This window comes from Macrosteles quadrilineatus, unplaced genomic scaffold (genome assembly GCF_028750875.1).
Source record: "Macrosteles quadrilineatus isolate MER2022 unplaced genomic scaffold, UCM_ALF_1.0 Scaffold_5__1_contigs__length_97177068, whole genome shotgun sequence".
NCBI lineage: Eukaryota > Metazoa > Arthropoda > Insecta > Hemiptera > Cicadellidae > Macrosteles > Macrosteles quadrilineatus.
This window is the reverse complement of record NW_026542598.1, coordinates 93922279-93942901: the sequence shown is the minus strand read 5'-3', so window position 1 is coordinate 93942901 and position 20623 is coordinate 93922279. Positions and strand designations below refer to the sequence as shown.

The window sequence follows — 20623 nt, the reverse complement described above, 5'->3', positions numbered from 1 at the left end:
AACGCGGGTTTTTACCGTCTGGACCCTCTTCATCCGTAATCCTTTAAGACCACGGACTGGACATCTCATGTAAAGCACCGCTTAAACATTGATTCCCTTCATAAAACGTTCCGCTCCCATCTGCGACCCGGGATTTAATTCTTTTAAACCTCCTTTGTTTGCATGGAAATCAGTGACGTGTATTTTTTTGTGTGAATTTGGTAGAGATATGTAAAACCACTGGTCGGGTTTTCTTAGAAAATCGTACTGGATGTGATAAGAAAGGAATGTAGACTAATGTAGTGTGTTTTGAAAAGGAAGTGTGTTAACTTGGTATTTACCTTCGTCTACAGCTCAATCTGTTGTAACTTGGGTTACGGCCGTTTCGGCATTATAATGCCATCGTCAGACGTTGAACATTCAGCTGAAGTAGCGTCGTTATAGTTGAAACACATAACACGAACACGAATAACATTTTACAATTACTAACGAAGACACAACGAACAGGCCTGTCGCACACACGGTACCGGTAGACATTGCCACGATCTGAACTGGATGCCGACTGGAGGTTAATCCTGCATCGTTCTTTGCGTAGTGGTGTTATCAGCTGACCTTTGTACTCCTGCCTTTTGTCTCTTGTCCTGGTCTAAAATACTATTGAAAATGATGTGTGATTTATATTGTAGTTTGTCATTTAATATTGTGTCATCAAAATTATTTTCTGTATAGGCTCTGTAAATGTCGTATTCTTCTAATGTGTCCAATTTATTTCCTTTCTTGCTTGTGTGGAGTATATCGAGGCCAGTGTTCAGATCATACATGTCATGGTTTTTGTCAACCAGGTGTTGAGCAAAGGATGATTTTTGTTTGTCGGCTCTTGGACATGGGTGATGTTCTTTGTACCTGGTTCCGAATGTCCGTCCAGTTTTTCCTATATAAAAGCTCGGGCAACTAGCACATTTAATTTTGTATACACCTGACTTCTCACTTTTGTCGATTACACGATCAGAAACGTTTAATTTATTAATTGTCTTGTTGTTGGTCTTGAACGCCAATTCGATACCATGTTTTTTCAGTTCTTTCGTAAGTGAGTACTGAATTGAATGTGAGTACTCTACACACACATACTTCTTCTTTTGTGGTTGGACGTCTCCAGACTTTTTGTTTTTCATCTTACTTAATAACCTGTCAATCATATTGCTGTTGTACCCATTAGATAGCGCTATGTGTTTTATCAAATTGAGTTCTTTATTAAAATTGCTGTCTGACATTGGAACATTTAACAATCTATATAACATACTATTATAAGCGGCATATTTCTGTGATGGTGGATGGTATGACGTGTTATGGATGGTTTGGTTTGACGTGGTTGGCTTACGGTAAATGCTGAAATCAAATCTATTGTCCAATTTTTCTATTGTCAGGTCTAGAAAATTCATTTTGTTTGACTCCTCAATTTCCATCGTGAATTTCAAATTTGGGGCAATATTGTTTAGATATTTGTGTAATAATTCCAGTTGTCGGACGTTACCGTTAAACAAAAGAATAGTGTCATCTACATATCGGTGGTACTGCAGTATTTTCTGTTTCTGTTTGTTACGATCTGATAGTATAAATTCATTTTCGATATAATTCAAATAAATGTCGGCGAGTATGCAAGATAGAGGGGAGCCCATTGCTAGGCCCTCAGATTGTGAGTAGAATTTTCCTTCAAACTTAAAATAATTCTGTTGAAGTACTTCTTTCAGAAGGACTAAAAATTCATCGACTGCTTCTGGCAACATATTTGAACTGGAAGTCAGGTGACCTTGGACTAATTCCAAAGTTTTCTCCACCGGTACATTGGTGTACAAATTAACGATGTCAAATGAAACCAATAAATCATGCATCCTTATGTTTAAATCTTTAGTTTTTTCAATAAAATCATAGATGTTTTTTAGACTAAAATTATTCTGGAATTGGATTTGGTTTCTTAAAATTTGTTCTAGCTTTTTAGCGAGTGAGTAAGTTGGTGCAGAGGTGTGGTCCACCAACGGTCTTATTGGGACGCCTTCCTTGTGCACTTTAGGCAATCCTCGCAACACTGGTTACTAATAACCTTAGTTACTAATAACCTTAGTTACTAATAACCTCAATAAAAAACTTCGTAATGACAGTAAAACATCCAATATAACTAACAACGTTCACAGAAATGATGCATTAGCTTTGAATAGCATTAAAGAAAAATTAACCTCTCACAATGCAATAATATGTAAAGCAGACAAAGGTAACACTAGTGTAATAATGTACAAAACAGAGTATATAAATAAGGTTATAGAGTTTATCACAAATAATCAAATTGTAGAATTGAAAAAAGACCCCACCAAAGTGTACCAAAGGAAAATTAGGAAACTTGTAAATAATAGTAAGGTACTTTTTAGCGACGAGGAAATAAAGCGCCTGATGGTTACCAACCCCACCGCACCAGTGTTGCGAGGATTGCCTAAAGTGCACAAGGAAGGCGTCCCAATAAGACCGTTGGTGGACCACACCTCTGCACCAACTTACTCACTCGCTAAAAAGCTAGAACAAATTTTAAGAAACCAAATCCAATTCCAGAATAATTTTAGTCTAAAAAACATCTATGATTTTATTGAAAAAACTAAAGATTTAAACATAAGGATGCATGATTTATTGGTTTCATTTGACATCGTTAATTTGTACACCAATGTACCGGTGGAGAAAACTTTGGAATTAGTCCAAGGTCACCTGACTTCCAGTTCAAATATGTTGCCAGAAGCAGTCGATGAATTTTTAGTCCTTCTGAAAGAAGTACTTCAACAGAATTATTTTAAGTTTGAAGGAAAATTCTACTCACAATCTGAGGGCCTAGCAATGGGCTCCCCTCTATCTTGCATACTCGCCGACATTTATTTGAATTATATCGAAAATGAATTTATACTATCAGATCGTAACAAACAGAAACAGAAAATACTGCAGTACCACCGATATGTAGATGACACTATTCTTTTGTTTAACGGTAACGTCCGACAACTGGAATTATTACACAAATATCTAAACAATATTGCCCCAAATTTGAAATTCACGATGGAAATTGAGGAGTCAAACAAAATGAATTTTCTAGACCTGACAATAGAAAAATTGGACAATAGATTTGATTTCAGCATTTACCGTAAGCCAACCACGTCAAACCAAACCATCCATAACACGTCATACCATCCACCATCACAGAAATATGCCGCTTATAATAGTATGTTATATAGATTGTTAAATGTTCCAATGTCAGACAGCAATTTTAATAAAGAACTCAATTTGATAAAACACATAGCGCTATCTAATGGGTACAACAGCAATATGATTGACAGGTTATTAAGTAAGATGAAAAACAAAAAGTCTGGAGACGTCCAACCACAAAAGAAGAAGTATGTGTGTGTAGAGTACTCACATTCAATTCAGTACTCACTTACGAAAGAACTGAAAAAACATGGTATCGAATTGGCGTTCAAGACCAACAACAAGACAATTAATAAATTAAACGTTTCTGATCGTGTAATCGACAAAAGTGAGAAGTCAGGTGTATACAAAATTAAATGTGCTAGTTGCCCGAGCTTTTATATAGGAAAAACTGGACGGACATTCGGAACCAGGTACAAAGAACATCACCCATGTCCAAGAGCCGACAAACAAAAATCATCCTTTGCTCAACACCTGGTTGACAAAAACCATGACATGTATGATCTGAACACTGGCCTCGATATACTCCACACAAGCAAGAAAGGAAATAAATTGGACACATTAGAAGAATACGAAATTTACAGAGCCTATACAGAAAATAATTTTGATGACACAATATTAAATGACAAACTACAATATAAATCACACATCATTTTCAATAGTATTTTAGACCAGGACAAGAGACAAAAGGCAGGAGTACAAAGGTCAGCTGATAACACCACTACGCAAAGAACGATGCAGGATTAACCTCCAGTCGGCATCCAGTTCAGATCGTGGCAATGTCTACCGGTACCGTGTGTGCGACAGGCCTGTTCGTTGTGTCTTCGTTAGTAATTGTAAAATGTTATTCGTGTTCGTGTTATGTGTTTCAACTATAACGACGCTACTTCAGCTGAATGTTCAACGTCTGACGATGGCATTATAATGCCGAAACGGCCGTAACCCAAGTTACAACAGATTGAGCTGTAGACGAAGGTAAATACCTATTTTTAATTAATATCACAGCTCAGGGGCTAAAAATGGATTTTAATGTTAACTTGGACTAAGAGGCACGGTTTAGCTAACTATAATATAAACTACTTTTTATCATTGCCGATTTATTTTACTAGTTGTTATTGAGAATAAACTACAAAATAATCCAAGTATTGTACAGAGAAGAGCTATTTGGTCACTAAATATTCCCTTTTCACTTTTACATTAAGAGTTACATAGTTCTTATAAAAAGTTAAAAAGATGTTTAAACGAATATAAATAAAGTCATCATTAAAATAGTATGAATTCCTGATTTACGATAGTTATTAAAAATTGATTACAGCAACTAGACAACTACAATGACTGCAATAGTATGTATACAGCCTGAAGATGGCACCAACTCGGTGCTGAAACTAATTGCTGCAAATGTGAAGCATTACCATAAAGGAGGTTTTTATACCATTTAATTTTTTTTTAATATTGGTAATCTGGAGGCTATATCACAAAAAAAAAACTCTTTAGAACACTTTATTATAAAAAGTGATATTACTTTTTTAAATAAAGCGATGAAAATATAAGATTTTTGTGAAGAATTTAGTCAAAGTTTAGAGCATTTCATTTTAACAGGCTAATTCAATCACCGTGTACAATATATCGATAATAACACATCGAACAAAACTAACAGTGAATTCCGGATTTACAGCATAGATTTAACATACTCTTCCTTTCATAGTCGTATTACCCTGAATAATTTAAAGGTATACTTCTGTCCCCTATGTAGTCTCAGGAATCTTTCGTAATTTCGCGAATTTTTTATACAATTGCATTAGAAAAAATCTATGTATTCACTAACTATTTTGTTCTCTATTAATTACCTAAAGTTTTAAACACACATTATACAAATTACTTTAAAATAAAAATCATTAATTTGACATTTAGCGCACTCAAACATAACCGGATAGATGTAACATGCTTTATATGTTTACTAGGAACAATAAATCCACTCCCGGTATTCAAAGTCAACTGTTCTTTATTGTGTTTAACATGAGATATCCAATAACATCCACAGTTGAGCCCAACATTGTACAATATTGATATTTTTTATCTTACAACATTGCAGATCCGCGCCGGACGTGCCGCCGATATGTTTATGTCCGGGATATTTATTTCTGTCACGTTGGCAATTTGTGTCCGGCTCCAAGATGGCGCGTCACAGGAAGCGAATTAATAACAAAACAATATGAAACTAAACGCGTCCCACAAATCACAGGGGTTCTTTGCGAACAGAGTCTTGAATATCGGTCTCGTATCTACTGGAGTCTGTCAGATGTTGGGATGTTTGTGGAATATGAATAATGGTATGAATCGTTTACTGAAAAAATAATAGGTTATTTTGAATTCTTAGCTTTGATTTTGTTTTCAATAGCATTTCATATTGAGTTTTGCGTTTACATTTTGCGTTGTTGATGGGTTACTCAATGAATGGTATGACATATAAATGATTTCATCATGTGAGGGTATAAATTAGCGTAACATTAAAGAATATTTTATTTCGTATGCAGTAACATTATTTTCATCCAATAATATTATTCATTACTTTATAAAACGAGTGTATAGAATCAACCACAGTTTCTTAACCACAACCAATATCGCTAGCCTATATCACAATGAAATGTGTTAATAAAACTTTGAATTGAGATGGATAAAACATTTATCATCCTTGTGATTGAGCTAAAGACAATTTTTGTACGTTTTCAAGTATTCGTAAAGGGTATTTACTACGCGTAAAGTTTGTTTACTTATTTAATTCGTGTAATATAAGAAATTTTGTAAAAAGAATTAAAACCTTTCGTATTAAAACCTCAGATTCAAGAGCATTTTGTACAATTTTCCCAAATCAAAAGGACAAAATTTTGTCAACAGTTGTGCAATAAAATGATAATTGCCATAAAACAATTTTCTAAACCAATGATAAGGTTTGTATTCATTGTCCAAACAAGTTTTTCCGATTTTTTGAAGATTTTAAACCATTTTAAAGACTCAGCAAATTTCCTCAGCAACTGCCTGAGTACTCTGCAGTCGCAGTGAAGTATTTTCTGTAGTCACGTTTATGTACGGAAGAGAGCGCGGCGCAGCACAGCGCGATGTTCCGTCTTAGAATGGGTTTCTCATGATAATTTCCCCGCTATCGGTTACCTTAACTGCCGATCACATTACAAGGTATAGAAACATCTCTTTCGATATTATTGCTCGGTGCTCTTTCATGCTTCTCGTTTAGGAAACATGACATTTAACCTGTGGTTTGATTTCAAAATAAAAAGATATATGTCAACTAATCGATCTATTTTGCCAAAGGTGGAACAAAAAAAAACAACATAAAAGCAAAGATAATAGTGTGTACTTGGTCGTCAAAATCTGATATTTTATGTTTCATGATCTACAAGCTGGAAGAAAATAATTCAACCAAACACATTATTTTGGTAATTAATCGTTATTTTAGATAAATACTCATTTAGGCGTGTTTAAACTCATAAAATAATATTTATTTGTAACATTATATTGTGCCAAGTGTTTCCTTAAGTAATTTACAAAGGCTAACCTAAATTCGCATTGTAGTATAGGTACTCTAATGACGCATTCAATAGGTGAACCATAGGTTCACCAGACGCTGCAAAAACACCTAATAAACAACAAAAGTTATTTGGAAATAAAATAGTTTTCTGGTGTACCCACTACACTAAAACCTTGTGATGATAATAGTATCCAATCTCAATGAAACAGCGAAAGCGTAATTAAGGCAAATCTTGTGACTAACAAGAAGTTTGTAAATTCCACTAAAAACTGCAACAATCTAACTAAATCCTAAGCAACCGATTCCTCAAAAACTATTAAACTCAACCATCCATGCCAATCTTCCACAGTCTATCACAACTCCATCACAACACTGTGTCATAACACCGTAACACCCTGTGACTGTGTGGCTATCCATCTCCCATATCGGGTGTCACGGCATTTTTCACCGTTGTTAATGACCAGGATTGAATTCGGTGTCCCTTTGCAGCATTCCGTCACACGTAATGAGCCACATACATCAGACAACACGACAACAACAGCAACAACAGCAACAACACTGATAACAGCTGATAGCGCGTCACGTCCCCTAACATTACTGCACTTTTAATTACAGCTGATCTAGATAAACGATTTATTGAGGTTTAAACCGGCGGGCTTTGTTTGCCATCAATTCTCGACCGTCATTAGAGCCAATGCTGCGTTTTAATAAGCAGTTTTAATTCAGCTCAGGATTAGTGTGGAAATATCGCTTTTTATTGGGATTGACGGCGCTCGGCGTGAGGATTTGGTGAGTTGGCTGTGATTTATTTGGTTAGATTTATACTGAGTTAATTTACTCTTTTAATTTACTCAATGGTATCAATATTACAAAGGGCGGTACTGATGGTTAGATAATCTTTTGTATACAAACGTAACTCACTGTTTCTCTAGTTTTTTTTTTTTAAGAAATTAGGTATAATGATCTTGGTAAATATATTAAATAATTAACGTTTAAACACGAAAACCTTTTATTTCAGTACATTTTGACAATTTTCCCCCATCATAGTAAAACCCCAGTTTAATATTTGTTTCTTAGTTTTTTTTGATTTTTTTATTGCTTGACCGTTGTCTGGCTCGATTTTAATTAGGATTATCCAGCTTTTGCTGGATTTTGTCTTTTCTTCTGGTGTTTTTTGATGTAATTATATTGATGGAAAACTTTGGTAACAATCCCTCAAATAACATAAGCTTCAATTTTCATAAATGAACTTTTAGAATAATAAACTTAGTGGCACTTTTGCTTCGATTTTACCTACTCATACTAGTCAAGTCAAAAGTTACTATATAAATAGCAATATAGGCTAGCTAGATGTGTGCGCCTGCAATGAGCGCGCCGCAATATGAGTACTGTGACCGTGTAGTATCATACACATGTCACGGCGTGCGGCCCACTGACTAAAACTATTTATTTCGAATTCCACTTTCACATAATGAGTTTTACTCTACGATGTATGAAGAGTTTGTTGTGTTTGTAATGTTTGTGTGATTGACAACTAAGAAATTTCAAGTAAGTGTGATTCCTTTTAATCATAATGGATTTAGTTTCTTTTTCAGCAATTTTTTCATAGGAATAAACTATTACCGTAGTTTGCGTGGCAAGTCCGAGACCAGGGATCGATATATGTTGTGTCCGTTAGCACCAACTAGGGTAAAAACCATCTGACTTTGGTAAAATTCTGTAAAAACCTGTTAACTTATGTGTGTCCAATCGAATTTGGGATCCAGTATGATCGTACAGTATGATGGTACATCGGTTAAGTGGGGACTTCATCAGGTAAAAATTGGGTGTCCCAATTTGTGAGATGCAAATCAAACATCCTCCGAATCCTTTCTGAACTATTTTTCATAGCATGGGGAAAATTGGCATATGAAAGCATTTGTGTACCCTTTACGGAGGAAAAAAATAAATGTCAAATACCCAACGTATTTTTAAGGGGAATAAACAAAATCCTATGGTTTGCTTGCTCATGGATATTTTTTGATGAAATATAGCGTATTTATTTATTTCAAACTACGCCATTACATGTTAAGAAACAAATGTTATTGCCATTCTGGTGGTAGATCATCTAGGTTCTCGTTCAATCTAATTGAATTTAAATGTGAAAAAATTTCACATTTTCAGTAAACATTTTTGTGATAATCCAATTAGGCAGACTGGAAATTCACTTAGTCTGCAGGTTTGCTGTGGTGGGGTATATGTACACAAAACTTGACTAGGATCTTCTAGATAGTCAGTACTGTCGTGTACTGTACATAACGCCTTGTACACCGTACTTAACCACAATGTACACGACCCAGCTGTCCCGTAACTCTGGACTAATGCATTTACCCCAACTTGGCTACATTATCCTACAGTAAGCCAACTGTCAAACTGTCATTATTAATTAGCCAGCGCCTCCTAAGTTGGCTTGTCAATAAGTAGTTGGTGCTTGTTTATAAGCCCGGGAAGGGTGTCTTAATCCAATACTTGGGCCAACTCCACTCCCCCTGGAGAGGCTACCCTATAAATGCCGTTTGATGGAGTTGGCCTCTTGTGAAACTTCTGATAAATACGTCCGGATTTAAAGTTTGATCGGTTGAAGTGCTTCTATGGCAGCGGTAAATGCGTGGTTTATGTAATGCTTATTTTCTATATCATGATTTCTAGAAAAGTGTCATGATGATGTTGTTATAACTTTGCAATATTTAACTTGAGTTCCTGAAGGTCTGGTCTAAAACACGTTTTTGGCTCCCCACAGTCACTACAAAATAGTAAATTGTTCCCACAGTTTTTTTTACATATAGGGCCTATTTTAAGATAAACTGATATTGAAAAAACCTACTTTATGTTTTTTTTCGCTGCATGTTTTTCAAAGAATTTATTGTTTAATGAGCCTCACGGCTCACACTGATTCCAAATTCCAATCTCTCCCTAAGAATTTTGTTTGACTTTAAGCTCAATATTAGTTTATTTGAAAGAAGACAGTAATTTAAATTGACACTCTCTGTTCGTGACTCGATTCAACTACGGAAATTTGATTCTAAACTGACTACTGTACCTAGAATGTAGTTACAATAATATATACTGTGGTGTATTCAAAGTGTTTGAAACAGCAGGTTTAAATAAATTAGTATTGATTCTCGACACAGTTGTACCCTCATCATCATGATGTCTCACACTCTTGCACAGTGAAAGACAGACACATAATGTGTGTTTTTTGTACGAGAGGTCAATGTTTAGTGTTTAGTATCGGGTGTAACACAGGGTGTTTAGTGTTTAGCTGTGTCAGTCCCTCATTAGTGTTGTCTCACACTCTTGCACAGTGAAAGATAGACACATAATGTGTAAATAATGGTGTAAATACCTGCATCTATGTGATCAATGTGTTGCTAAAATGCAACCGGTTTCGACTCACAAAGGAGTCATCGTCGGGCCAGTACAGATGTCTTCTTGCTTCATTTGAAGGTCGTCAATTCGTAATAAAGAAATACATTTAACACGCACACGTACATGAACATAGAAACGAACATTTAAGGTTAAAAACGAAAGATAATACTATAGCGGTAACGGGACACGACGTGATCGGGCGGGGGTTATGTCTACTGTTAAAAAAACTCAATATAATGAACGTAATGTGTGTTTTGTGTACGAGATAGATGAGCCGAGGTCAGTGTTTAGTATCGGGTGTAACACAGGGTGTTTAGTGTTTAGCTGTGTCGGTCCCTCATTAGTGTTGTCCGCTATTGACACAATCTCTGTGTTTTGTGTACGAGAGAGATGAGGAGAGGTCAGTGTAGAGTGTTTAGTATCGGGTGAAACACAGGGTGTTTAGTGTTTAGCTGTGTCGGTCCCTCATTAGTGTTGTCTTGTCTCACACTCTTACAAAGTGAAAGATAGACACATAATGTGTGTTTTCTGTACGAGAGAGATGAGGAGAGGTCAGTGTATAGTGTTTAGTGTCGGATGTAACACAGGGTGAGGGTGTTTAGTGTTTAGCTGTGTCGGTCCCTCATTAGTGTTGTCCGCTATTGACACAATCTCTTGTCCTCTGATAATAAACCCTTGTAAGTAACGAGAGCCTTGTCCGAACATTAATGGGTCTCTGTATCAGCAGTATTGGTTTACCTCAGGTCTCCGGGACGAGAGATGAATATGTTAAACATTGACACCACACGATGTGCACAGAATTACGGTCAACATGTAGCTTGTTTGAAATTAAGACGAGAAATCTATATAGTATATAATTTGCGGGTTCGTACACGAAAACTTAACAACGATTTTCCAACTGCATGGTTTGCATTCACTCTCATATCCTAACAACGTGTAACTAAATATACTAATAAATATCACATCTCTGAATTCCCCCACAGCTTCTCAACATGTTAAAACAAACCAAAAACGAATCTAATCCATCAAAACAAATAAAATAAAACTACAAATCTAACATGACACTCCCTGACCTCCATAGCTACCAATCATAGACCCCGAAAGTCAAAAATGTCAGTGAGAACCGAAATTGAAAAACAGGTCCATGCGTTATCACGCTGTCGTGCTGTCGCACTACATATGTCCCGATGATGTATAATATTGGCTCCGGTGACGTCACAGCTGTTGTTTGTTTGCCCAATCGTAACAAACAGCAAACAACAAACACTTCAACACTTCACCCTGTTGATTACTGTCTACTTGAGGGATTTGTATCCCGAATGTGGGTAGGACTTTCTATACACATAACTGGATATGGGATTGCAAAGTAATCCAGAATATCGAAATAAACCAAATTGATAGGAGATATTTATTAGGTTATCGTAATTGTAACTATAGAATCGTAAATATCTTAAAATTCATTTAGGCGGACGTGAGAAATATTGTTTTTGTGTCATAGATCACTAAGTTGCACTTTTTAGACGAGAAAAAACTTTACCAATCTTGCCTAGTGCGTGAATTTGATCGGGTTTAAAAAAGTATTTGCAAAGAAATTACACATTATATTTTGTCTACAGTTGTATTTAAGTAACAACTAAATAGTGATATTTTGTTGGCAAAAGAATTTAATAAATCGTTAATTTAACAAAATTGTGTTCAATCAGCTTAATCTTAACCGACATCTTTCCTAAATAACAGACCTACTCGTTCACAAAATAATTATTAGTAACTTTAGTAACAGGTAAATAATTGTTCATACACTAGTTTGAATCAAATTTATTTTGTTTAGCTGTCACCTGGAGGGGGCAAACTATAGAGGGAAGTTAAGAAACCCACTCCTTCAAAAACTATTTAGAAATTAGCCGTTTTCCAAACCCAAATCCAGTAGATAAAATGCAGCTTTTGTCTGACAACTATGAAAACATAAAATTGTTCCTCATATCATGGGATGAAAAACGGAATAAAGTAAGGGGATATAATCCTGTATTTAATGTCTTTAGTTGAACCACCGACTGCGGCGAGGGAAGACTGAAAACCAAACCTGACACTAAGACCATTTAAAGGGGAGAAAAGACTGAACCGTGGTGATTTAACAGGATTATTTCTCTCGCGAAAAATCTGACAAGATCTTTCAATATGAATTTTAACTTTCTGATTCCGATCAGGAGTTTGATTAGTTAAGAAATAATATAAGGACAATCCTTAACCCTTGGAATTCAAAAGTTCTTTGGGCAAAGGTATCTAATCTAAAATACAAATAATATTCACTAAATAACTTTTTGATCAGCATTTGACGTGTTATAAAATTTATGGAAAATTAATAAAATCTGGACATCTAATAACACTCAAAACATACAGACAGTCCCAAAAGTCCTGGACCGGTTTAATATTTTCTAATTGACAACAGATAAATCAATAAGATTTGGTACATCAAAACCACACCTAAAAATCTACTTTTTAGGGAAATATCAATTTTCTGTCATATCATGGGGACGTTCCGCAAGGGGTCAGAAGGAAATATTAAATAGAAGCATAGGTTGACATGTACATTGTACATCAATTTAAAGGTCTTTACTAGCAAAATATAATGCCGCAAATTTGAACTCAAACGGACAACCGAGCCAAGAATGACAGTGGTTCAAAGATTCATTTAATTTTCATTTGGGGGCACAGCCATAGGAATCGGAAAAAGATGTTAACGTAAGCATAGGTCGCATATGCACATCAAATTAAAGGTCTTCACTAGTAGATTACAATGCCGTAAATTCAAGCTCAAAAGAACGCCTGAGTAACAAATGGCGGTCGTTCAAAGATTCAAAATGGCAGGTTCAAGAAATCTTTGAACGGCTGTCATTGTTTACTCAGGCGTTCTTTTGAGCTTGAATTTACGGCATTGTAATCTACTAGTAAAGGTCTTTAATTTGATGTGCATATCAACCTATGCTTCTACTTAAGATTTCCTTCTGACTCCTTGCAGGACGTCCCCATGATATGACAGAAAATTAATAGTTCCTTAAAAAAAGTAGATTTTTAAGTGTGGTGTTGATGGGCAAAATCTTATTGATTCATCTGTTGTCGTTTAGAAAATATTAAACCGGTCCGGGACTTTTGGGACAGTCTGTAAATTTACACCTATACTATTAACTCACAGGACCGTAAATATACATAAAAGATGGAAAGTGGTGATCGATATCGATTGGACACTCCAATGAAATCAGAAATCATGTCATTGGAGGACCATTGGAGAAAGTTTAGTATTCCTATACTTACATAACTACAGAAAAATGTTATTTTAAAGCACTTTTGTGAAATCATAAATATTAATATAATTATTTGTAGACATCAATACTTTTCAATCTACAATCTTCATGAACCTGACAATCATAAGGTAAACCAACATAAGTAACAAGGAAAGCAAAGCAATAATAAACCCCAGAAGGATTAAATATTCTAAAAATTAAGGAGCCAGAAAATTCAAATCACAGTTACTGATCACGCGGCCCAAAGCGGAGGCTTGTATCGGACAGTGTCATTTTTATCCCCCCCTCCCCCCCTGGTATCACTGTCGCAACCCCCCTCCCACCAGGGGGGGAGGTAAGTGCCCCTTGGCTCCTTTAAATATGCACCACCTCTTGAATCTCTTCAGCCTCTTGGCCGACAGGGTGTCGTAATAGTGTTATTAATTAGGTCTGTCCCAGCCATTAACTCGTCCCTGCTTAATGAAAACATTATTTCTTTCTAGACATAACAATCTTGGAGGATTTCCTCCTCAGCTTCTCTGGGGATCTTGAGAGTGAAACTGACGACAAATATGGATAATGTCTGTAGTGTCAAGAGTTTAAATGATTAATTTTGTATGGCTTTTATTACTTATTTATAATGTTTCCTTAATAAATGTACTCGTGGTAGAAACGTTTGTAACGTTTTAGGCTTAGAATACAATGTTAAACCATATTAAAAGTAATTAATTGCATTATTACTTAATATATTGGTTTTTATTTTGTGGGAAGTAAATAAATGATACTCTATTAACACTTCAAACATTTATTTACGCTTATACTGTTAACTCACAAGATGGCGAATATAGGTAAAAGATGTGAAGTGGTGATCGATTTCAATTCGACACTCCAATCACCATCAGACCCAATAGGCGAATGACAAGAATCTTGAATGGCGTCCCTACTTATAGCCTATTGGCCACCGGAAGTACCAATACTTTTCAAGTACCACTACTGGATTCGAAATTTAATTTACTTGTTCATTAATCAGCTTATTTATATTTTTACATTTTTCCTTATAAATATACAATTTTTCCCAAGCATTCATTACATCTACTTTTTTACAATTCTTTATAATACACAGACTATCCTCTATCTTTCCTATTGAGTGGCCATTTTGTAACAGATGTCATGCCACATTTGATCTTTCAAATGCATATTTTTTTAGTATTATAAACGTATCTTTTATTTATTTTCCTTAAATTTAATAACACGAACAATGCTGATTAATACGTTATTTTTATTTTGAACATAAACTTATCTATGTGTAAACAAATTTTGTAAACATTTACATAAGGTTTCAGTTCATGACGACAAGGGCGACTGAAACTCTAAATATAATTCACGAAGGTGAAGAGAAATTCCAGTTAAAAGAAAATATCTTGAATAACGAAAAGAACAACGTACTACATTACCAACTAGTAGGGCCTATTGTTTTTTATTTTATTTTATTTTATTTTATTTCCAACGGCAGCAGCCAATTTACAAAGATAAACATGATGGTTGAATACAACAAAATAGGTAAGCAAAATTTGATGATAAATATAAGTTAACAAAGATATAACAGGTTATAAATATCCAAAGCGTAACAACAACAAAAAAATAAGATTAACAAACAACAATAAATACTCTAACATAGCAACAACAGAAAATAAAGATTAACAAACAACAATAAATTAATTACTAGTCTTTCCCAGAAAGAAGAAGAGAGGAGGCCTGCCGACGAACCTGCTGAAGTCCATCGAAAAACAGGTCACACCCAGACGCAACTCGATTTCCCAGGCGAGTAAACCTTGCGAAAGGACTGTTGAAGTCGAAGTTGGTTGAGTGGTATCTTCGACCCAGCAGATCCCGAGATCTTGTGTTTGTAGGCACTCTGAGGTCGATTTCAGCTAGGAGATCTGGACAGTTCATGTGACCATTGACTATCTTCCAGAGAAGAATAACATCAGCCACGTCACGTCGCAGGGCAAGAGGTGACAAGTTCAGATTGCTGGACAGTTCCTCCACAGGCACATCAAGATAGGCAAAACCCAGCCGGACACCAACCAAACGAAGAAAACGCCTTTGTAGAGCCTCCAGTCTCGTCCTATTGCCAACAGTGTAAGGCGACCACACGGGACTTGCATATTCCACTAGCTGTCTCACAAGGGAACAATACAGAGAGCGAAGAGCAGAAGGGTTGTCGATGCCTCTGGAGAATCTTGCTATGAAACCAAGCATCTTGTTTGCTTTGTTACTGATGTGATCTATATGCCCAGAAAATCTCATGTCGCTGGAAAAAATAACGCCTAGGTCTTTTATACACTGGGACCGTGGAATGGATGTACCAGAAATGGAGTATACGTACATGACTGGGGATTTGATGCGGTGATAGGTTATACAAGAGCACTTACTGGGATTTACAGACATGTTATTCCTGACACACCAATCCTCAATTTCAGAAAGGCTATTTTGAATTTCTTGAGAGTCTTCTGGTGTAGACACAGTAGTGAAAATCTTCAGGTCGTCAGCAAATTGTAAGGCCTTTACAGTTAAATTGTCTAGTAGGTCATTGACAAAAACATTGAAGAGGCAAGGTCCCAGCAAAGAACCTTGTGGAACTCCTGAAGAAGGTGAGAACTGAGTGGAAGTGGTAGAACCAATCCTCACGACAAGAGAACGTTTTTGAAGATAACTAGAAATCCATGACAAAAGAGGTTCAGCCACTCCGTAGCCCAGCAACTTAGACACAAGAATTGTATGGTCGACCTTGTCGAAGGCTTTTGCCATATCAATGTAGGCTGCATCAACTTGGTAGTTCTTGCGAAAGGCAGACAAGACATATTCTTGAAAGAGCAGGAGATTGGAGACAGTAGACTTGCCTTTCATAAAGCCATGTTGGGAAGGATGGATTATTTTGGATAGAAAAGGATTCAGTCTATCTACCACGATACTTTCAAAGACTTTGCCAATTGCCGGCAGAATAGTGATTGGACGGTAGTTCCGTATGTCGCTGGGATCATTTGCTTTATGTAAAGGAATGATAAAGCCCGACTTTAAAGAGCTAGGGAAGATTCCTTTGTTAAGTGATTCGTTGAACAACACTGTGAGGGGTTCAGCTAAGAGAGATCGGCAGTGATGAAGCATAGATGGCGGTATATTGTCAATTCCAGCTCCCTTTGTAGTGTCCAGATTCTTAAGCTTGCTGAGAACTTCTTCAGTTGAGGTTGTTATGACACAGAGAGAATCGAAGACGGGATAGCTAAAGCTAGGTGAAACTCGTGACGATGGAGAGTAGACCGAGTTGAAATAACTGGAAAACAGCTGACATATGCTTGTTGTGTCACTGGCTACTTCGTCATCCAAATGCAGACTAGACGGCATGTCAGGAGTATTTCTTTGAGCCTTAACTAGTCCCCAGAAAGCTCGTGGATTAGAAGATATGTTTGATTGAACATTGGATAAATATCGAATGTGGCATTCACGAGACAGCGACCTACAATTATCTCTCAGCCTTGAGAATTCATAATAATGGACAAGATTGAAACTTCTCTTGAAACGTGCATGCGCAGCTTTCTTTTCAATAATGCATTTTTTAGGTCATCATTAAACCACCTAGGGAAGCGTGAGATACCAAATTTCTTCATCGGACTTGCATTTTTGACGATTTTCTCTAAGGAACTTTCCAAAAGATCAAACTTTTCATCAGTTGAGATCGGCTGGTGAATAAATCCCATATCTGCTTCCTGAAGGGCTATAAAAGCAGCGGGGAGGTCACATTTCCCCAAGTTGTAGCCGCTGTAGCTGTTGTCACAAGTAGAAGGCATATAGCACTCAAGAGTAAGGGACAGAGGAGGGTGATGAATTTCAGGTTTAATCAACCAATCGTTGGCCCTGATAACTTGCACTTCACTATCAGAATGGAAGACCAAGTCCAATGTTACTCCTCTATGGTTTTGAACATGATTTATCTGGAAGAGAGAGTGCAGAGAAGACATGTCACGGAGGTATTCGCAGCAATGTTGAGGAAGGCCAGATACAGGTAAGTTGACATCGAAGTGAGGCAAGTTGAAGTCTCCAAAAATGAGTGTCTTCTTTGGGAAATTTGCCAATTCGACTGTCTCAGTAACCGCATCACAGAATTCACGGTAAACAGAAAGAGGACTTGAAGGAGGAATGTAGACACAAGCCAGAAGAAGATCAAAACCAGGTCCCAATTTCACAAGGGCAAAGACACTTTCAATGTTGAATCCAGAGTGTAGTCGCTTAGACATAAGCTTCTTACGAACTGCAAGTAGGGTTCCTCCACCAGAACTTTTGTGACTTGTAGCAGCAGACCTATCACATCTATGAACAATGAAGTCAGTATCGCCAACGACTTCGGAGTCGGGGATATCAGGAGAGAGATTTGTTTCACATAGTAGAATAACATCATCAAGGCATGCAGATAAATTATTTTTTAACTCGATGAGCTTCGAACGAAGACCATTTACATTTTGGCAGTAAACATTCAGAGAAACATGCTGCTGCTTACCGTTGGAATTTATTCGTTTTTTGGCACAATAGAAGGCGTTCCATTCTTGTATCTAATCGTTAGGGAAGTATCACCGGCATCTTGTTTGGACTTTAAGGTGGCACGAAGAGTCTCCAGATGTCTCTTCTCTCGAGGAGTGCGGTCATGAGAGATTGATATTCCCCGCATGCTAATAGGAACATCATTTTCATTGAAGTTTTTGAAAATATAAATAGCAGCGCCTTCAGACGGCATACAAAGCATAAGAGGACGATTTGTCCTTTTTTTCCCCAATCTAAAATGACGAACATCTGAATACTGAACATTAGACTTCAAATGAACTAGAAAATCCTGGACAAAAACAGCATCCGCAGTTTTTGAGACTGTGTTGGAATCGGGGATGTTATGTACAATAACATTTTTTGCACGTCGATTACGATCATTGCATTCGGATAAGACATCTTCAAAAAGCTGATCACTACCCGCTACCTGTTTATCCTTGATAGTGCTTAATTCCGATTCAACATAGGCCAAACGAGGCTCAAATTCCTGTAATTTGGAGGTCACTAATTCCAGGTTTTGTTTTATAAGTTGTAGTCCTTCTGAGAGTTCTGTTTTAGTGGCAAGGGAGGACAATTTAGAGAGAATGGCATCCAGCTTGTCATCTATTGGGCTTGGCAGCGTCTTTTTACAGTCAGTTCTATGACAATACCATTTTATACTGTTATCGTTGCTAGATCGTTGGTATTCAGATTTAGACATTTTCACACATTCTCTGTGAAACCATCTCTCACATTCAGCATCACAGCACAAGCCATCTTCTGTATCTAAGACTTGCTTTACACAAACAGGACAGGAAGTAGACATAATTATAGAATGTACTGAATTTTATATCTCAAAAATATGCTTTGTGAAATGCAACAGCGAGAAGGCAGACAGTTCATAAATCAGTAGCTACTCAGTTCACCACTGGAAGTGTGCTTTTTATATAGTACTTATGTTGCTTAGCAAACCTGATATTCAAAGGGCTGTGGCCAGAGAAAAAAATTGGCGTGAGATGACTAATGAAACGACTTTCCAGATCAGACAGAAATGTTAGTGACGTCACAAGGGATATGGCCAGATATTAGACAGGGATAGTTTATTGAAAAAGTGTAGATTTTGGAAAACACACAGTGGAGTTCACTCACAGGCTTTTGCGAAAAATAGCGAAGTAGAAATGAGATAGTGCAAAACGAGGTAAGTTAAAAAGAAACACTCAAAACTGTAGTGCCCAAACAAGAGTCTCCGCATAGTAAACCACCATCTTGGAAAAAAAAAGACAATTCGTTTTTCTGAATTAAACGAAACGACCAAGTTAAACAACCAGAGTTAAAAAAAAAAAAATTGTACTGGTTGTTTCTCCAAGCAAACAGTCCAACCAAAGAACAATGCTACAACACTAAACGCAAATCGGAAAAACCAAAGTAAATAAAGAAACGTTTGTCGGATTAGCTGTTAGCAAATTCTATTTTTCCCTGTGTCAATTATGTAGATGCGCGGGCGGGAAGGAAGCTGGCGGAATCACGGTGAATATTACATAAAAAATCCCATCCTTGTTGTGGCCGCGGATAAAAATACGCGCTCGTGAATTGTTTAAGACTGGCGAGCGAGCGCCCGTCGTTTCATAATGCAAACGAAAAAATGACCGGAAAAGTGACGCGAAATTATAAAAACCGGACAAAAAGAGCTTATCCGACTTATTTGCATGCCCATGTTAATTGTAGCAGGCAAAAAGGAGCCATTTAGCGACCCTCGAGAATAAATAATACCCTGTACACAAACAAACTTAATTAATTTGTCCGGCCGTTTACATCTATTATTATTCCGTAGGAAATCTCGTCTACAGCTGTTGTTTTTATTCTCTTTTTACTCGGGTTGCAGCTGACTTGACGACAATAGGCTAAGTTTACAGTGATTTTTGTTTTTACACTTTGTGTGTAGATTCTGCATTGTAATATGTATTAAATAACATTAACTTTTCATCATTTTGTAAAATCGGACGCAAGTGCTGATGTGCGTTTCATCTCCAGTGGAATTTAAGTGCAATGAAGTCGACTGATTTTTTCCAAATTTTATACAGTACATTTTACAAATTCCACTTTCTGGTGTAAAACCGGACTACCTGTATATAATATGTTCAAGGTATTTAAACTTAAGCACTTTCTAAATAATTTAACAACAAATGTGTACCTCCGTCTCCGGTCGCCGCCTGCCTCGTCATCCCTGAAACATAAACATTTATATCAGTCAAAATATTTAGTTAATGTACTAAATGAAAAATGTATATCCAAGGTGTATGTAAATGTTTATGTGTATGTAAATGTCCATGTAAATGTTTAGTTTCAACTGTTCATAAGTAACTTGGATTTTTCACTCGTGGATTTTCACTCGAGGTATTAATAGTTTTATGTGCAGTAACGGGTCAATAAAGGTTTAATTTAACTTGGAATGTGTATTTTTTGTTCTGCAATATCACTCTATTTATGTTTTCTTTTCAATAAAAACTCTCCAGTACAGCAAACGCAGCATCTGTTTGACGATTTTGTTTGTGTAAGGTAAATGTTGTTTAACTCTCTATTGATGAAATCATAAAAAATGTTTTTT

General features: G+C 36.5%; 1 protein-coding gene across 3 annotated transcripts in view; it reads right to left on the bottom strand.

Annotated features, from left to right (window-relative positions):
* Nucleotides 1-20623, bottom strand: part of LOC128994932 (LIM domain only protein 3-like) — a 133172-nt gene that overhangs the window by 67672 nt on the left and 44877 nt on the right. For all 3 annotated transcript variants that reach the window (XM_054419769.1, XM_054419768.1, XM_054419770.1), the window contains exon 3: nucleotides 20210-20242. In XM_054419769.1, the coding sequence (XP_054275744.1) occupies nucleotides 20210-20240 (31 nt within the window). In that variant the 5' untranslated portion in view covers nucleotides 20241-20242. The remainder of the gene's footprint in view (nucleotides 1-20209; nucleotides 20243-20623) is intronic.